Consider the following 18,887-nt stretch of genomic DNA (forward strand, 5'->3'; position numbering starts at 1 on the left):
AAAGATAATCCAACTTTGACATACAACGAAGTATTACTAGATGTTATTAATCATCATAAAATCTTACAACTGACCTTAGACTCCAGATTTACTTGGAATACATACATACATGAAACCAAATGCAACTGCTTAGAAAATAATAATATCCTGAAAAGTCTAGCACATTTTCAATGGTGAGCTGACGAAGAGGTATTGTTTACAGTTTACAGGTTCATTATTCGCTTCAAAATAAACTATAGTAGTTTTGTCTATATGTTTGTCTCCAAGCCACATCTGAAAGCTTTTGACTCCGTACACAATACGGGTCTTAGGATCTACTTAGGTGCCTTTAGATCTAGCCCCGCTCAAAGCATGTACGGTGAAGCTAACGAACCGCCACTCAGGTTTAAAAGACAACATCTTGTTTTGCCATACGCAGCTAGTTTATCAACTAATCCACAAAATCCAATCTACCAACTTCTTATTTAACCAAATAATCTCATTTATACTAGACCACTAGAGCTGTCCAACCTCTCTCTTGTATACTAAATTCTCTCCTCTATGGTTTTGATCTTACTGCAACTTTACTCATTATTATTTCTACACATCCTTCGTGGCATAATCAACTTTCGAATTTCAATACCTTCCTTTGCTCTTTTAATAAACATAATACTCGTCAAGCTTTAATTAAACAATCGTTCCTAGACATACTTTGCTCAGAGGATATTGCTCAATTTGCAACGTCCTCCTCAGAATCTACAAGCACTTCGAGAGGAGTTGGTGGTTGCCTGGAATGAGATACCACAAGAGGACATTGACCACCTGATCAGAAGCATGCCTAGGCGCGTTGGAGAATGCGTAACACATCGGGGTGCATCCACACCTTATTAAAGGTAAAAGGGCTTTAAAGCAATGCAATCATTTTGAAATTTTAATCATTTACTTATTATGCTTTATTAAGTACTTATACAAAATTTTTTTAAAATAAAATCATTCAAACTGGGTGTTCGGATTTCTATGTCACTTAGTATATATATATATATATATATATATATATATATATATATATATATATATGTATACAGTGTGTCCGTAAAGTATGGAATAAATTCGATATTTCGTCGCCGTGGATGTGAAGAGAGCTAACCAACAAAAGGCAGTTTCGGGATAATGAGCATTTTAGATTACCATCTCCAGGAAAAAATACATTTCAGTTTATAACTTTCCTGTTCATTGAACTATTCCTAAAATTTTTTCAGGATTTATCAAACAAAGTGTTACCTACTTTTTTCTAAACCAAACACTAATAAAACATTGATTTATATGAGGGTAGAAGGGTTTCGTTCACTTAGCTCCATTCACCACTAGATAACTTTTCACAAGTCATACTGTTTTTTGTTGTGTGAAAAAATCTAAGTCTACGAAATTAAATAATACAAGGTGATATTATGCTTAAAATGATTAATTTTGGATACAATAATAACACAAAATTATGATAAATTCAATTTAGTTTTTAGTCTTTAACTTTGAATATTATTTAACATTGAATATACAGAAATCTTATTATTTTATCGCTACTCGGATTCCGAATCGTCTGCAGCGATTCTTTCTATTGGTTTTAGAAGTCGGAGGTAGTAATTATGGTAGGTGGCTGGGATAGTACCTGACCTACAAAAATCTTGTAGATCTTTTAGTTTCTTAGGCTCTATTCCTTAAGCAGAAGGATACAGTTTCGGAGCCTCACTGAAAACATTGTTGTCTACTCGAGTGTTTCTACGAATGCACAGTTGTTTGAAGTCTAGCTGACTACGTTGTGTTTTATAGAAGATTATATCAAGGTGTTCTTTTCTATATTGCAGCCATTTGATATTTATCCACTTCATAACATCACTATCAACTGTCTTCGTTTTGTTAATAATTAATTTTTCGCTGTTTTAAAATCTAAAAAATGGCTGTAATCTAACTTCTTAACGACGTATAGAGGGTAATTTACTTTGGCTGTTCTTGCCACTGTATACCACCTGTCAGGCACATATATTTTAATTTTTCGTCCCCTCCCTTCAATCGCAGAATGAACGCTGTCGCATTCCATTCCGGAATATCCAGATTCCATGAACTTTTGATTAATAATTTGTAAATTATCAGAAGAAGACAAAGCTTTTATAAATGTTGCATATAAAATGGAATTTCCAATTTGACCTGTTGAAGTATCAGAATAAAATGTTACTTCGCTCACTTCAGATGGTAGCTCAGAAAGCATGTTCCATAAGCATGTAGCTACTTATGATGATCATTTTGTACCATTCAATTCATGCCACATGTAGTTAATAGCAACAGTAGTTTTGAGATTATACACCGTACAATGTAGGATTTTAGTTTCCGTTTATAATATAATTGTCCCATTTCTAATTGAGAAGTCAGTAAAAGCTTTTCCATATCCAAAGTGAAGGTATTGAAAGTATTATAAATTTTAGCACGATCTTTGTCAATTTTGTTATGCTCTCTAGCCTCCTTCTTTCGAATTTGATATAGATTGCATTCATCTTGATATTTTTTTTTTTCGTCTTCGGTTTTATTTGTGAATTGCGTTCAAAAGCTACATAGGTCTGTTTTTGCTTTATGGGAACCATAGTTAAATTCGGTGCTAAATATATGTATATAATAATAAAACGACACTGAATCTTCCTAATACTCTTCGCAGTATTTTAAATAATCCTGGTAAAGTCGTTTTTCAGACAAACTAGAAGGTATGTATTTCCTCTTGGTTGAACTTCGACAATAGTGAGAATCAATCACCGGTAGTGATTTAATGTGATTACATACTACCTCCTTTTAATTATCTGGGATTTTATTAGGGGGAACTTTTTGACCTATCTTTTCCTCCTCTATGATACCTGACGACTTTGAATTTTTTAAAGCCGTTTCAACTTTTTTTCCAGATATATCAAATGTACCCAGAAAAAACTTTTTACATACTTAGATGTTCTCGTCGTCCAACCTTAAATTGTACACCATAGTGTATTTGCGTCTAGAGGCGGCATCTTCATTATTTGTTTTATATCGCCGATTAGGTATTTTTTGCGTAATTATACTACTAATAATGCTTCATCTTCCTCTTTTATCTTGAGTGGAGTGAAAATCATCAAATAATTGTTGCCTCTTTTCCTGGCTAATTTTTTCTGTGCACCTATAGTGACATTTACAATTACCGGGTTTAACAGATTTTCCTCTAACAATATTACTTTTTTGCGAAATATGTTCCTTTAAAGAAAGTCTGAGGCTCCTTTGTCGATTGCGTTTCCAAGTTGATGGAAGCCTTTTGCGTTTACGTATAAAATAAATTTACTACTTGTTACAATCGAGTACCGTAAGATTTTGCTTTAACAGCAAACCGCAGCTAACGATAAGGTGACTAATCGACTGTGTCATAATAATTTGTCTGTTGTTATTTGCATACTAAGCTCAAGCATCTGCTAGCTCTGTTCACCACTGACAATATGTTATTTTCAGTACCCGGTGGTGGTAAGTGGCATAGATCACTTCACTCCTAAAAATAAGGATTGTGAGTTTACTTAGCATCCTTTCACACTTTAGAATATAAACCAGTTGAAACAACATATTCACTTAGATCTCTTCATTACAATATGAAATCTTTCTTTCTGATTGCGATGCTGCAGTTAGCTTATTTTTAAGAAAATGTGGATTAGCTCTCTTCACATCCACCAAAAAGCCTTTTTAAAAAAAATTTAAAACACTCCGATTTTTATGATTAATGTTCTACATTTTACAATAAAATTTCATTATACAAGGTGATACACATTAAGGTAATGACGTCATCGGCTCTTTTTTAAATGTAACACCCTGTATTTTAGGACATTTTTAGATCGATAAAAATGGGCTGATTCCAAAAAAGTATAATACTGGGGGGTCTAACGGATATAATTTAAAAGATATGCGTTTAAAAAATTAATTTTAATTGATTTCTAATATTAATAAATTATAAATAAATTATAATAAATAACTTGAAAGTAATCCAGTAATTAATACATGATATGTAATATCATGTATTAATTATTATCATTACATGTATTACATATATGTAATACATGTAATGATATAAATGTTCGAATTGTAGCCCTTGTTGTATTTGACAGTAACACAAAAGTTGTACCAATTCTTGTAGAACCTTGTGGATGTGCTTGATATGCACTTCGCTTGTGCCGCTGGTGAATAATCAAACTCCGTGCGAAAACAAAACTGACTTTATTTTGAATTACACAATACAATATATAAACGCTTATTAAGTATTATGTCCGCTCGCTCTGAATGCTGTTTCCCCGATCCCGTCTCGTATTTGAGTGCTGAGTGCTGTCGTCTTTGGGGTGTCTTAAGGGACTCGCCTTATCTTCACATATGGCATAATATATCTCCCTACGCCACTATGTTGCCGGATTGTAAAAATGCATAAAATAAACTCGAATTGGATAGAGGCGTGAACATGGCCCCCGCCTTGGCAAACACTGCCAACAAAATCGTCTGCTAATGCTAAATGTTCAAATGTTTAAACTACACTTAGTCCGAAATGGGTAGCGGACACACCTTGGAAAAGGAACGAGTTATGATACCATTGTCTGTCTTTATCCTAAAAACTCTGGCTACACCATCACTGCCGCGTAAAAGTTCGATCACGCGACCTAACCTCCACCTTAATGGAGGTAAATTGTCCTCTTTTATGAGCACTAACGTGTTTTCCGCAACTTCACCGTTAGTAGTAGTCCATTTCGTGCGTTTTTGTAGTTCGGAGATGTATTCTTTGTTCCATCGTTCCCATATATGCTGAGAAAGCTGCTGAATATGCTGGAATTTTGAGAGCCGATTAACTGGAACATGACGCAAATCTGGATCTGGATTGGTAATAAGTGGTCTTCCGATGAGAAAATGTGCAGGGGTTAATGGGGAGAGATCATTTGGATCACAGGATAAAGGATGAATCGGTCGGGAATTTATTATAGCTTCAATCTGCACAAGCAACGAATAAAATTCCTCGAACGTTAAGTGCGCGTTTACCAAAACCCTATGCAAATGATGCTTAACTGTTCTTACTCCGCTTTCCCACAGTCCGCCAAAATGTGGAGAATAGGGAGGTATGAAGGACCACGAAATATTATTCTTTAGCAAGGATTCCCTTATCGCGGGAGTGTGCTGCTCTAAAAATTTGCTTAACAATTTTAACTCCGAACTAGCTGCTATAAAATTGGTTCCATTGTCGGAAACCATCTTTTGAGGCTTGCCTCTTCGCGCAATAAATCTTTTGAAGGCCAACAAAAATGATTCCTTAGACAGTTCTGTAACTAATTCTAAATGTATGGCCTTCGTACAAAAACAAATAAAAAGACACATGTATTACACACTCTTTATTAGTTTACAACCTCGACCCTTTCTATCGCGAATTAAGAAAGGGCCCGCATAATCTACACCTGTTACAATAAACGGTGGGCCACCTGCGAGACGCTGGGCAGGTAGGTCACCCATTATTGGCTGAATGGATTTAGATTTTAATCTAAAACATTTTACACATTTGTGTACGGTACGTCGCGCTAAATTTCTTCCTGATAACGGCCAGAAAGTTTCTCTTATAGTTGCAAGTAAAAGCTGAGGACCAGCATGCATAAGATCCTTGTGAAAATGATTAAATATTAACGACGTAACTATATGATCTGCCGCTAAAATGATGGGATGTTTTTTGTCATACGTAAACTCGGAATGCTTTAAACGCCCGCCTACTCTCATGATGCCCTGATCATCAAGAAATGGAGATAAATTTATGAGTTTGCTGTTTTTATCTAAAGATCCCTTTTGGTTCAAATGCTTTATTTCATTAGAAAATGACTGTGATTGACACAGTTTTAGAATACGATTAAATGCAGAATGTATTTCATCCAAAGAAAGGGGTTCAGAAGTTCTTTCCTTATTTTTACACATGCGGATGAATCTGAACACATATGCAGCGGTTCTTTTTAAACGTAAAATATTAGAAAAGCGCTTAAATGAAAATACTTCCGTATTCTGTGTTTCATCAAGTTTACTCATAAAAACCTTTATGTTTTTCCTCGTTTCGCTTGTTTCAGTGGGGACAACTTGTAAATTTGGCCATTTATCTGAATCTTGCATGATCCACTCCGGTCCATGCCACCATAAGTTGCACTCCATTATTTTATCCGGTTCCACGCCTCTGGACACTAGATCTGCAGGATTATCCTTGCCTGGCACATGACGCCACTGCGCAAACGAAGTGGTTTCCTGGATCTCTGCTACGCGGTTACTAACAAACGTCTTCAATGTATTGGCTGCTGTTTTCAACCAACTAAGTACTATCGATGAATCTGTCCAGAGGTAACACGTATCGAATTGCACATTTAATGAATTTTTGACCTTATTGGTCAAACGCGATAAAATTACTGCTCCACAGAGCTCTAAACGCGGCAAGGTAACTGGCTTTAAGGGCGCAACCTTGCTTTTTGCACATAATAAGAATGAATACGACCTGCCTAACGAATCGGTAGATTTAATGAATATGCAAGCACCGTACGCCTTTTCTGAGGAGTCGCAAAATCCATGAGGTTCTAGTTTGACCTTACTAGAACATATAACATGCCGAGGTATTTTTAAATTGTTTAAGCTTTCTAATTTATTCCTAAACTGTAAATAATTATTTGCTAAATGCTCCGGTATGGGATCATCCCATCGCTCGAGCCATAGTTGTTGTAACATAATTTTCGCTATGATGGTACACGCACTTAATAGACCCAAGGGATCAAAAATTTGAGCTATGTCCGATAATAAAGTTCGCTTTGTGATTATATGGCCTAGAGATGAACTTATGCTATAAAACATAGTATCTGATTGCGGTGAGTACAATAATCCCAAAGTTTTCGCCTTCTCGTTTTCACCGAATTGAATAACGGAACCCGTAGTTAAATTATCCGGTATATCTCTTAATATTTCAGGATCATTTGAATAGAATTTACGCAATGTAAATCCTCCGCCTTTGAGGACCTCAAAAAGTTGTTTACATGCTTCGCGCGCTTTCTGTTTTGAATCAAAACCTGTCAAAAGGTCGTCCACATAAAAATCGGATTTAATAATGCTAGCAATGTTAGGATTTTTAGCTTCTTGCTCCTCTGCCAATGTCATAAGACATTTAATCGCTAAGTAAGAAGAGCATTTCATACCGTACGTAACTGTTTGTAACTGAAATATTTCAATCGGTTCTTCCGGATTATTTCGCCATAAGATACATTGTAAGGATTTTTGATCATCTGCAACCAATACCTGACGGTACATTTTTTCTATATCCGCACTAACTACATATAAGTGTGTTCTAAAACGCAATAAAATGGAGAGTAAATCATTTTGTAAGGTTGGTCCGGCCATTTGAATACTATTTAATGAAATGCCGTTTGTAGTTGGCGCACTACAATCGAACACAACGCGCAAACGTGTCGTCAAAGAATTTTCTTTTAATACTGGATGATGTGGCATAAAATAAAATGTAGTATTTACCCTAAAGTCTGTTGCCGCTTCCGTAATTCTGCATAAACCTTTCATATGTCCTAATTCTTTATATTCCTGGATGAATTCGCTATAAAGAGTTTTAAGATTGGCATCTTTATTCAACTTACGCTCGAGATTTAAAAATCTATTTTTTGCTTGACGAAATGAATCACCGAGTGAACTTATCGATTCCTTGAATGGCAATGATACTATGAATTTGCCTGTCGCGTCGCGTTTCACCGTATCTTCGAAATGTTTTTCGCATGCAATTTCTTCGCCCGAGAGTGCAGGTTTTCCATTGAAAACCTCTTCAAGTTCCCAGAACTTACTTAGCTGTTCTGTAACTTCGATTGTGTTTGTGAAATTACACTTAGTTATTCGCTTTTCTGATGCTTTGTTTTGGCTGATATACGGCCCTGCTATGATCCAGCCAAACATTGTTTCTTGCATGAATGGTTTATTTTTACCTAAACTAATTCTGTTTGCGCCCAGTATTTGCCAAAATAGATCACTTCCTATCAACAATTCGACCTTTTGTGGTTTATGAAAATAATTATCCGCTAATTTTAAATGTTTAGGTATGCGCAAATCGCTAATGTTTAATTCAGATGCCGGCACGCACCCCGTAATTTCTGGTATTACGAAACAATTTAAAGTTTTATGAAAAGTTATATCGCTACGCGACTGTATATTTATTTCGCATTTGAATCGAACGGGAGATGCAGTATTATTTATGCCCATGACTGATATGTTCGCGCTTGTCGTTTTTAATCTAAGTTTATCGCATAAATTTTCGGTTATGAATGAGCTTTGTGAACCGCAATCTAACAAAGCTCGCACTATGTATGCCTTACCTTGGCTGTCAAAAATATTAACTAATACTGTTGACAGTATAGTTTGATCTGCAGCGCTAACTGCCGAAACTGACAAATTGGTAGTGTTTAAACTACCTTGTATATTATCTGCAGATCGTATATCGCTCGCGTTTTCTACCGGTTGATGAACTAAAGCTGCGTTCTGTTCGCTTGATCTATCTGGATGCAATAACGTATGGTGTTTTGACGCGCATTTCTTGCATGTTGATTGTCTACACCGCTTATAGAAATGTCCAGGTTTAAGACAATTCGTGCAAAGATTGACCTGTCTTACTTTATCAAACCTGTCCCTAGATGAAAGTTTTGAAAATTCGCCGCATTGATAAATGGTGTGTTCCCTTTTGCAAATAGGGCAACACTGTGTATTATCCGATTTATTTAAGGTTCCCTGTGATGAATATAGACCGCGAATGTTATGTGAATATTTCGTATTCCGTGAATATGCGCCCCCCTGAGAAATATTCCGTGTATTTTGTTTTTCAGCTTGATTTACCTCAAGAGATTCTAAGAGGTCCGCCCTTGATTTTAAAAACGTTTTAAAATCATCAAAACTAGGAATTTCATTATGTGTCTTGCTATTCTCCCATGCGCGTAAAGTCGATGTATCGAACTTACAAGAAATAATATGAATAAGGAGTATGTCCCACGAATCAGTAGGTAGCCCTAGCTGCTTTAACGCGTATAAATGCTTCGAAAAAATGTCAACTAATTGCCGCAATCTATTAGATGACTCTTTATGTATTGGCTCTATATTAAATAAGGCATTAATATGATTGGAAATTAATAATCTCTTATTATCGTACCTTTCCCTAATTAATTTCCACGCAACTGCATAGTTTTCGGCGGTAAACTCTAATGTTCGTATGACCTGCGCCGCACCGCCCTGTAATGAACTTCGTAAATAATGAAAACGCCTTATATTGTCTAAGTACTCATTTCTGTTAACTAAAGATTCAAAAAGATCTGCAAAATCTAACCAATTATTATAATTACCATCAAATTTTGGTAACTCGATAGGTTTAAGCTCAATACAATGCCCTGTATATGAATTCTTAGAGCGCTCACTTGCTTTATCGCTTTCTATACAAGCTACTTGTTGATTATCGCGAATGATTTTTCGCGCGACCGCTAATTGTGAATAATATTTGTTATAGAATTCTTCGCGCTCCGTATATTCATCCTCTAATAATTCAAATTGAACCGTATTTTCTATTTGCCCCTGAACTTCATCGAATTCGCCCTGTAAATGTTCTATATTATTTACCATTTCAATAGCCTGTAATACTTCTAAATCTGAAATCGTTTCACCCTTAGTTATTTTATCATTTAACGCTAATATAAATTTCGAAAATATTGTGAGTTTGCATTTAAAACCGCCCCTTTTTCGCTTTAAATTCTCCATAATTTTATAATGAATTAAACAGTAAACAGAAACAGATTATAAATCGCTTGATATTCGACCCTAACGTTCTCAGAATTATCACATGTGTAGAATAAAGGTACAAAGACTGATAAATAAAAGGAAATGTGAAATGGATATGCTCACCAAAATATTTGTATGTTTATTGTAACAGCTCTAGCCTCCTGGCGCCAAGGATCGGCCTCAAGTCGTATAATAGGTCTTCACAGATTTTAAACCCACAGTTGTCCAATTACGTAACTGTCTTAAGAACAACGTTCGATAGTCTATAACGCGCTCGGGCCACTATGAATGCACTATTTCGCCCGCTAATTTGATGACACAAATATGAGTTCGGAATTCGGTGAATTTACACTGTTTCAACACAAAAATTTGATGATTCGGCTCGAATAGACCATGGATTTGCTTGATATGCACTTCGCTTGTGCCGCTGGTGAATAATCAAACTCCGTGCGAAAACAAAACTGACTTTATTTTGAATTACACAATACAATATATAAACGCTTATTAAGTATTATGTCCGCTCGCTCTGAATGCTGTTTCCCCGATCCCGTCTCGTATTTGAGTGCTGAGTGCTGTCGTCTTTGGGGTGTCTTAAGGGACTCGCCTTATCTTCACATATGGCATAATATATCTCCCTACGCCACTATGTTGCCGGATTGTAAAAATGCATAAAATAAACTCGAATTGGATAGAGGCGTGAACACCTTGTTTATGGTTTCTTTAGAAATATTGTTTAGATCTTTACGAATTCTTGTTTTTAAGTCTTTAATATTTGCAGGTTTCGTTTTAAACAACGTTCTTTAAATTATCCCACATAAAATAATCCAAAGGAATGAGGTCTGTCGACCTCGCTAGCCATTAAATATGTCCACATCTTTGAATCCACACGTTCGGAAAAATTTCGCATAGGTACCTTCGAACATCTACAGCACCATCCTGTTAAAACTATAAATTCTCATCAAAACTTCCATGATTAAATACCCTCTTAAAAACTGAAGGTATGCTGGCCGATTTAATTTACCTTTGAAAAACTAGGATCCGATGATTCTATTTTTTAAAATGCCAGCCCAGACGTTTACCTTTTGCGGATAATGTAAATGACGTTTCCGCATCCAGTTGAGGTCTTCTTTTGCCCAGTATCTACAATTCTGACGGTCGACCTCGCCATTTAATGTGACTATAGCCTCATCGGAAAAAATAATAATAATTAATAATAATAATAATAACCAAGGCAGGGTTTCGGTGGCAGTTATCCATCATTGTTTCGCAAAATTGTGTTCTTTTATCTGGATCATCTTCGTTTAATTTCTGTACACGTGTGCTTTAAAAAGGTGCCATTTTTCAAGTTTTATTACTTTGTGTACTGTTTTGTTCTATTCGATCGATTGTTGAAACTTTCTTTTGTAAACGATAAAGGATAATCATTTTTTAATAAAACAGATGTTAACAAATGTTTTTCCTCCAAAAAAAACTATATTTTTGTGTACTGTTATTTTTCGAACATCGAGATTACGACTAACCTTACAAACAGAAGTGTGCGTACCTTCTTCAAAAGCAAGTAGAATATCTAATTTTTTATCATAATTTACAGAGGGACAACCTGATTTGCGTGCATTTTCAACCGTACCAGTTTCTCAAAATTTCTTTTCAATCTTACTTACTGTTGACTGCGTCTTTCTGAATATTCATTATTAAATAACTTATACACCCCCATTTGAGTTTGCGATTTGTCTCCATACCCAATCATCATGAGTATTTCAACTCTTTGCTTTACACATAAATTCATTTCTACTTCAAATTAATTCTAAACAATAATACAAAACATTCAAAAATTAATACAATTATTGTACTACTTAATTGTTATTGAATGTTACTAAAAATAATTAAATTTTACTTAAAACTAGTGGTAGGCTACTTTTTTGCAATTGATAATAAATAATTTATTTTCTAAGCGCATATCTTTCAAATTATATCCATTAGACCCGGAGTGTTATACTTTTTTACAATCAGCTGATCTTTATCGATATGAAAATGTCATAAAATATAGGCTGTAACTTTCTCTGTGGTTATTGTTAGTTGTTGCCCTGGAAGCCATCAGGTCATCTAATTCTAATGCCACAAATTGGTCGCATTGCTCCTCTAGTGATCCTTTCCCAAGTTAACATGCTCCTTTTCTAACTTGGCTGCACCATACTGAAGACAACCAATAGTCAGAAATACGTATATAGGGTTGCCTTCCATCGATATCCCTTTTTTGGTTTTGAGAGACATTACATTTTATTTTTATTATTTACTCGCATTATCCTTTCTCATGTTTGAATCTTTTTTTTTAAATAAGAAGAGTTTGTATAACGTTTTATAGACGTCAAGTTGATAATTTTTTAAATAACAATATATACAATGTGATCACTAATTTCATATCCAAATTTTTCAATTTTTTAAAATGGAATACCCTGCATATTAGATTTAGATTTTGTAGAAAATATTAAATTTTTTTTTGTATGTGGTTTTATATACCTAGCATATTTTGTTTTGTAGATATTTAGAGGAGAACTATAGATTTTATGGTTTTGCAGATTTTGTATTAATAAATTTTGTGTTCCTACTGAAATATATTGTTATGGATCAGTTTATCGATCAGAAATAGAATAAAGAGTTTTTTTATTATTTTAATATACCGCGGGCATATAAGTTAAAATACAACCCTGTACTTATTTGTAATAGACCATAAGAGAAAACATTGTTCCGTGAAAGACTGAGTGAATAGTGAAAGGACAATGGAACCCGTATAATTATAGATTTAAGGAATAAACTTTGTAATTGTATTTTGCGGTGGACATTTTTCGAAAGTAAATAAGAATTAGATTTAGATATGAGATAACAAGAATTTGGAAACTTATTTCTGTTAAAAAAGGTAAAATTGTTAATGGTTTCTGAAAAGTAATTTGAGTGAAAGTAGTTTATTTGTTTTAAATATCATGTTGGAAATTTTCTAAATCGAAAATAAGTGGGAAAGATGAATGCTTATGATTGGTTAAAAAGGAATGGTGGAAATGAGAGAGTTGAGAAGGTTGTCTGGAGAGATTGAAAAGATTATTATTTACCGGCAGACCAGAAGAGAAGACGTGTTTTCGTGTAGTCAATCTGAGTGCCAGTGTTTTCGTTTGTTAGTGAAAAAGGTGGAAGCTGAGAGCAGATCAAAATCGAGAAGATTAATACCTCTTTTGAGTCTACATAGTCCACGAGATGTAATTGAGAAAGAAAGGAGAATTTGTGAGTAAAGAGTACCGGTTAAAAGAGGCTTGGGCTTGTGTTTTTCGGAGGAGTAGTTTGCTGGTATGCGGTTTGGGTCGATGCTGAGAAGGGGAAAGATTTGATGGTAGCCGGACATAATTAATCAAGGAAAGAACTGTGGTTTGATCGAGAGGAGACATCATTGGTGTAAAAAAATAAAGGTCAGTCAAATAATTTGAATAAAAGAAAAATTTAAGATATTCTAAAGATAAAATCAAATATAAGCATACGAACTAAGATTCCAAGTTTCAAAAAGTTATTTTTTTTGTGAATAAATTATATTTTTATATGGTCATCTTTTAGTAGATATTATTATAAAACAGATCAATAGATAGTTTGTAATTAAAATTAAATTTAGAGTATAGGAGTTTGTTGGGAAAGATAATTGCCCACAAAAGTTATTTATTAATATTCATCGTATTGCTTATTGAAAATAAATAATAATTTGTGTGCATATTTATGTTGTTTTAATGTTAGTTCCGTTTCCTGTTCTATCCCGATTATGAGCAACTAGGAGATACTGAACCCATTAGAAGAGATATATAAAGTAAACTGATTAAAGTAAAATTAAAAAGGCACCCTGAGGAATTTTAATAGTAATTGATTTGTATGACTCTGTATGACTCTGTATGACAGAAATAGAATAAAGAGTTTTTTTATTATTTTAATATACCGCGGGCATATAAGTTAAAATACAACCCTGTACTTATTTGTAATAGACCATAAGAGAAAACATTGTTCCGTGAAAGACTGAGTGAATAGTGAAAGGACAATGGAACCCGTATAATTATAGATTTAAGGAATAAACTTGCATAAATTAGTGAATTAATTAATTAAATAATTGGATTAATTAAATTAGTGTTAATTAATAATAAAACATCATAAAGCAGATCACAACAATATATAAATCAAAATATCAAAAATAAAAAAAGTATATTAAGTAAAGTAAAAGATTATAACTCATTTTAATTTATGTTTATAAAATACGTTATATTTTTATAATTTGTTGTTTGTAATATTTCAGTAGGTACACAAAATTTATTAATAAAAAATCTGCAAAAACAAAATATGTATAGTTTTATATTATATATATATATATATATATATATATATATATATATATATGAAATAATCCTTGTATTGTTACAATAAAAAAATTTCATATTTTGAACAGTTTGTACTAAAATTTAAGGCTTTTGGGGGGCTACTTACATATTCAATGTTTTCTTCACTCTACAACATTTTACTAGTATATAATTGCTAATAACTTCTTGAATCCACTACAATAAACATGTACATAATATAGTAATACAGTCTGGCTGCTTGAAGATGATGACACAATACGCTCCAGCGACATTATAACTTAACGATTCAGGTTAAACGAAGACGTATTAAGTTGTTAAAGTAGTTGTGACACGTTACATTTAAATTAATCAAGGTTGGCCTAATTGGCCGAATTCGTCTTATCCAATGCTGGATCTACCTTTTTTGAGTCAAGCTAATAGATGTTATTTTACAATGAGAGGCACAAATATTATAGGAAATGTTTTTAATCATTAAATTACGATTTTAAGGTTCCTAAACAAACATGTGTAGAATTAGAAGAACTGTTTATTTAAGACAACCTACCGACCATGTAGAAGACTAATATACAGAGTTAAGATAAAGTATGGAATCAAGTAGATATATTTGAAACGAGAAAGACTATATTTATGAAAAGATGGTTATGGCATTTGATGCCATTTTTGTTACTACTTTAATTTCAGTTTCACCGGAAACACTCTCTTCTTCTTCTTCTTCCTTCTTGTATGTAGGCTTTAAAACCCTGTTTCTTCTTTAATATTAGCCTCCAAAATTGTTTAAATTATCGCATCAACTTTTTCTTGGTCTGCCAATACTTCTTCGTCCATTTGGTGGCTTATCTCGTGCTATTCGTACTATCATATCCTCTGCCATTCTACTAATGTATTCGGTCCACTCACAACAAAACTTCCGTTTTGTCACCCATCCATTTATGTCTTCTATATTATATGCTTCTCTTATGTTTTCGCTTCTCTCCCTATCCAACAGACTTTTCCTGAGATTCGTCGAAGTATTTTCATCTCTGTTGTTTTTAGTATTCGTCTCGTTTTAGATGTGTCAGGTCTTGTCTCTGCCGTGTATGTTAATATAGGTCTAATTGCTACTTTATAGATTCTTGTTTTTGTATCTTGTCTTTGGTGTTTCTTTTTCCAAATTGTGTCATTAAGAGATCCCGCCGCTTTACTTGCTTTCAAAGTTTATTGTCGTACTTTTTCTTGAAAATCTCTTTAACTAGTTATATCTATTCTTAGGTATCTTAACCTTGCTTCCTGCTTTATTATTTTCCCATCAATTTCTATTTTACATCGCAGTGGGTATTTAGATGTCATACATTTGGTTTCTTCTGCTGATATTATCATATTGTATTTCTTGGCTGTTGTAATGAAGATGTGTGTTAATCTTTGGAGTTCGTCTTCTGTCTCGGAGATTAATGCGGTGTCGCCGTCGTCTGCATAACATAATATTTACATTTATTTGTTCTCCATTCTATAACCATGACCTTTAGGTACTTCTTCTATTATTTTGTCCATTGTTATATTAAAGAGAAGTGGGCTCAATGGGCCATCCTGTCTGACTCTTTTCTTTTCTTTTATACAGTAGCTGTAAAAAGACTTCAACTTTTTTTATTTTGCTTAATGACCTGTTCTGCGATTTGTCTTAGTACAAATACGGAATCTCGCAGGATCTTCCGGATCTGAATCCTTGTTGTTCATCTGATAAAGTTGTTAGTTTATTGATTTTGTTCAGTAGATATATACCTCTCTATTTGTTGAAGTCATCTTTATCCCCTTTCTTAAACATTGGTATCATTATGCTGTTTCTCCATGCGTCTGGTATCTTGCAATGCAATATAAGTTTTGTCATCTCTAGGGTTATACTTTCTCCTCCGTGTTTTAAAAGATCGTTGGTTATTCCGAATAATCCTAATAACTTTCTATTTTTGAGTGAATTTATGGCTATCTCTACTTCCTAAAAATCTCTCCGGTATTGTGTTGATTATTATTTTCTTTTTCTTTAAACAGTTCCGTCAGGTATCTTTTTTATTTGTCTGCTGGTATATTATTGTATTCATTCAATTCTGCCATTTCTTTCCTTGGATTTCTTATGAACCTCCATATTTGTTTTTTGTACCGTTGAAGTCGGTTTCCATCATTTTTATAAACTGTTTTCGGTGTTCGTTTTTTCTTCTTATCAACTGCTTTGTTCCATTTCATATTCTTCTATAGGTGTCTCGGGATTCTGGAGTATTTGATGTTTTGTGCTTCGTGTAAGCCTTTCGTTTCTCTTTACATTTCTCTTTTATTTTTTTTTTCTAAACCATGGTGTATTTTTACAGAACAGGTGATGCAATTCAGATATCTGGGCATAGATACATCAAACAGAGACGACCTAGTAAAGGACCTAAGGAGTCAGATCAACAAACCAACCGCATTGTAGGGATGTCTGCGGGAGATAGTCTGGTCAAATCTGTATATATTATGTACACAGATAGTAAAATTAGAATCTACAAGACTTGCATACGACCGATCATGACATATGGCATAGAAGTGCGCAAAGATACCAACAAAACGAAACAGATGCTAAGGGTTGCCGAAATGAAAACCGTTAGAACAATAGTGGGCAAAACAAGAAGAGATAAGGTTAGAAATACAAACGTTAGAGAGCAGTGCAAAATTCAAGATATTGTAAGATGGGGAAGACAGCATAAAAGGATGTGGTACAGGCATGTAAGACGAATGGATGAGAATAGACTCCCAAAAATTGCCCTAGAAAACAACCCACGTTGTTTTCAAGACCTCCTGGTTCAAGACCTCCCGGAAGACCACCTAAAAGATGGAGGGATAGTTGGCAATCTACCTCCCAGGAAATTAACCAGAGACAGCTTCAGAATTAAACAGATCGAAAGATCTCAAGAAGTAGAAGAAGAAGAAGAAGGTGTATTGTTGTTGTTTCTTTTGTTCAGTATGACTTTGCATTTTTCTAGAGCTTTTGTTGCTGCATCTTCAATATTGTTTTTAATTTTCCCCCAGCTCGCGTTTATATCTTCGATGTCATCTATTTTTTTCAGCTGTATCTTCTGTGCTAGCCTCCTTTGGTACATTTCCCTTGTAGAGTTGTTCCACAGTGATTCTACATTGAATTTTCCTCGGTGATATCCTGTTGAAAATGTTTTGGTGTTATTTTCATTCTAATTTTTGTTAAAACTAGTTTGTGTACACTCTCTTCGTCTGCTGAGTTTAAAGTTCGGATATCTAAAATCTGCTTTGGGTGGATTTTTCTATAAGTGACTATAAAATCAATCATAAATTTGTGCCCCCTGAAGTTTTCAAATGTATATTTATACTGGAGCTTATGGTCGAAAAATGTATTACTGATTCTCAGTTCGTTAAAAGCACAAAGATTAACCACGACTTCTCCATTTGCATTGGCATGAAAATACACTTAATTTATTTAATTTAAATGAGACACCTTATATACTTTTGCAGATTTTAAAATAACTTGTTATTCCTAATTCTTACATACCAAGCACAAATTAAAGAATAGGTACATTTATTTGCTAAGATCAATAGGAATATTAATTAAAAAAATCTCTTCTTTAAATTTTTAAAATTCTTGTAGTCCTTGTGAGTTACTTCCTCTAAGACTTCTCCATGTACTAGTTCACATTCATCAATAATTCTTGGTAAGCATGTTAAGAAGCAAGCATGTTGGTCGCCTAATGTAAACAGGTGATTTTAGATAAAACCAAAGAAAAATAAACTTTGATCAAATGAAAGGCAGATAGCCTTTCATTTGATCAGCACATCTTTTAATATTTTAAACTGTTTGTAATTGTGTAGTATAGTGTAATGTACAATTTTATGTTTATGACATTCTATGATTGTTGGATAGACCAGAATTGACGAAATGCCCCTGAAGATGCTCTAGGAAGCGAAAGTACTTGGGCAAGATTTAATTAATAAACTGTGCTCGATATCTGCCTTTTATTTGATCAAAGTTTATTTATTCGAGCATTCAACCTTATATCAATTCAAAGAAAAATATCTAATAGGTTAATGTCCGGAAAAAAAGCAGGCAACTTTATGAATCCTCTACGTCCAATCCATCATCATCATCATGGTGCTACAGCCCCTAGAGGGCCTCGACCTTCTCAAGCTTTCTACGCCATTCTATTCTGTCCCTCGCTTGCATTTTCCGGTTGCCGACTCCGATCTTCTCGGCATCTTGTGTTACCCCGTCTATCAACCTCAGCTTTGGTCTACCCCGTCTTCTCATTCCCACGGGTTGCGCTGTTAGAATCTTTTTTATCATATTTGACTCAGGGGCCCGGGCTACATGTCCTGCCCACTGCAGGCGGTTTCGCTTAATTATAGTGGTAATATCTTTACCACCAAACGCATGCTTGTAGATATTCTGCAGTTCAAAGTTATATCTACGTCTCCATATTCCGTTCTCACAGACCGCTCCGAATATCTTGCGTAGCACCTTTCTTTCAAAAATGGATAGAGCGGATTCATCTGTTTTCGTTAGCGTCCATGCCTCTGATCCATATGTGAGAACGAGGACTATCAGTGTTCTATACAGCCTTATACGAGTTTTTTGAGACAGACGTTTGTTAGCTAAGTACTTTGATAGACCATGATAACACCTGTTTGCAATTATTATTCGCCTTTTTATTT

The 18,887-nt window shown here is 34.3% G+C and overlaps 3 protein-coding genes across 5 annotated transcripts in view; 1 reads left to right on the top strand and 2 right to left on the bottom strand.

The window, feature by feature from the left end:
• LOC140451430 (uncharacterized) overlaps positions 1–14,492 on the bottom strand; it is a 32,921-nt gene extending 18,429 nt beyond the window's left edge. The window contains exon 1 of one of the 2 annotated variants that reach the window (XM_072545224.1): positions 14,338–14,492. The gene's annotated coding sequence lies outside the window, so the exon portion shown is untranslated. The remainder of the gene's footprint in view (positions 1–14,337) is intronic. The other variant, XM_072545225.1, reaches the window with a different exon arrangement.
• The window catches only part of LOC140451432 (somatostatin receptor type 2-like), a 1,059,667-nt gene that overhangs the window by 418,067 nt on the left and 622,713 nt on the right, over positions 1–18,887 (top strand). The window lies entirely within an intron of this gene.
• Positions 3,521–7,323, bottom strand: LOC140451319 (uncharacterized). Its single transcript, XM_072545067.1, has 3 exons — positions 6,896–7,323; positions 6,037–6,616; positions 3,521–3,526 (listed from the first exon to the last, which is right to left on the bottom strand). Exons 1-3 carry the CDS (start codon positions 7,321–7,323, stop codon positions 3,521–3,523), a joined length of 1,014 nt encoding a protein of 337 aa, XP_072401168.1.

This window comes from Diabrotica undecimpunctata, chromosome 9 (genome assembly GCF_040954645.1).
Source record: "Diabrotica undecimpunctata isolate CICGRU chromosome 9, icDiaUnde3, whole genome shotgun sequence".
NCBI classification, from domain to species: Eukaryota; Metazoa; Arthropoda; class Insecta; order Coleoptera; family Chrysomelidae; genus Diabrotica; species Diabrotica undecimpunctata.

Excerpts from the sequence above, each read along its gene's own strand:
- LOC140451319 (XM_072545067.1), bottom strand. The coding sequence starts at position 7,323 with ATGTACCGTCAGGTATTGGTTGCAGATGATCAAAAATCCTTACAATGT. Across the intron at positions 6,617-6,895 it reads GCGAAAACTTTGGGATTATT|TAAGGTCAAACTAGAACCTC; the intron begins GTACTCACCGCA and ends TATATGTTCTAG.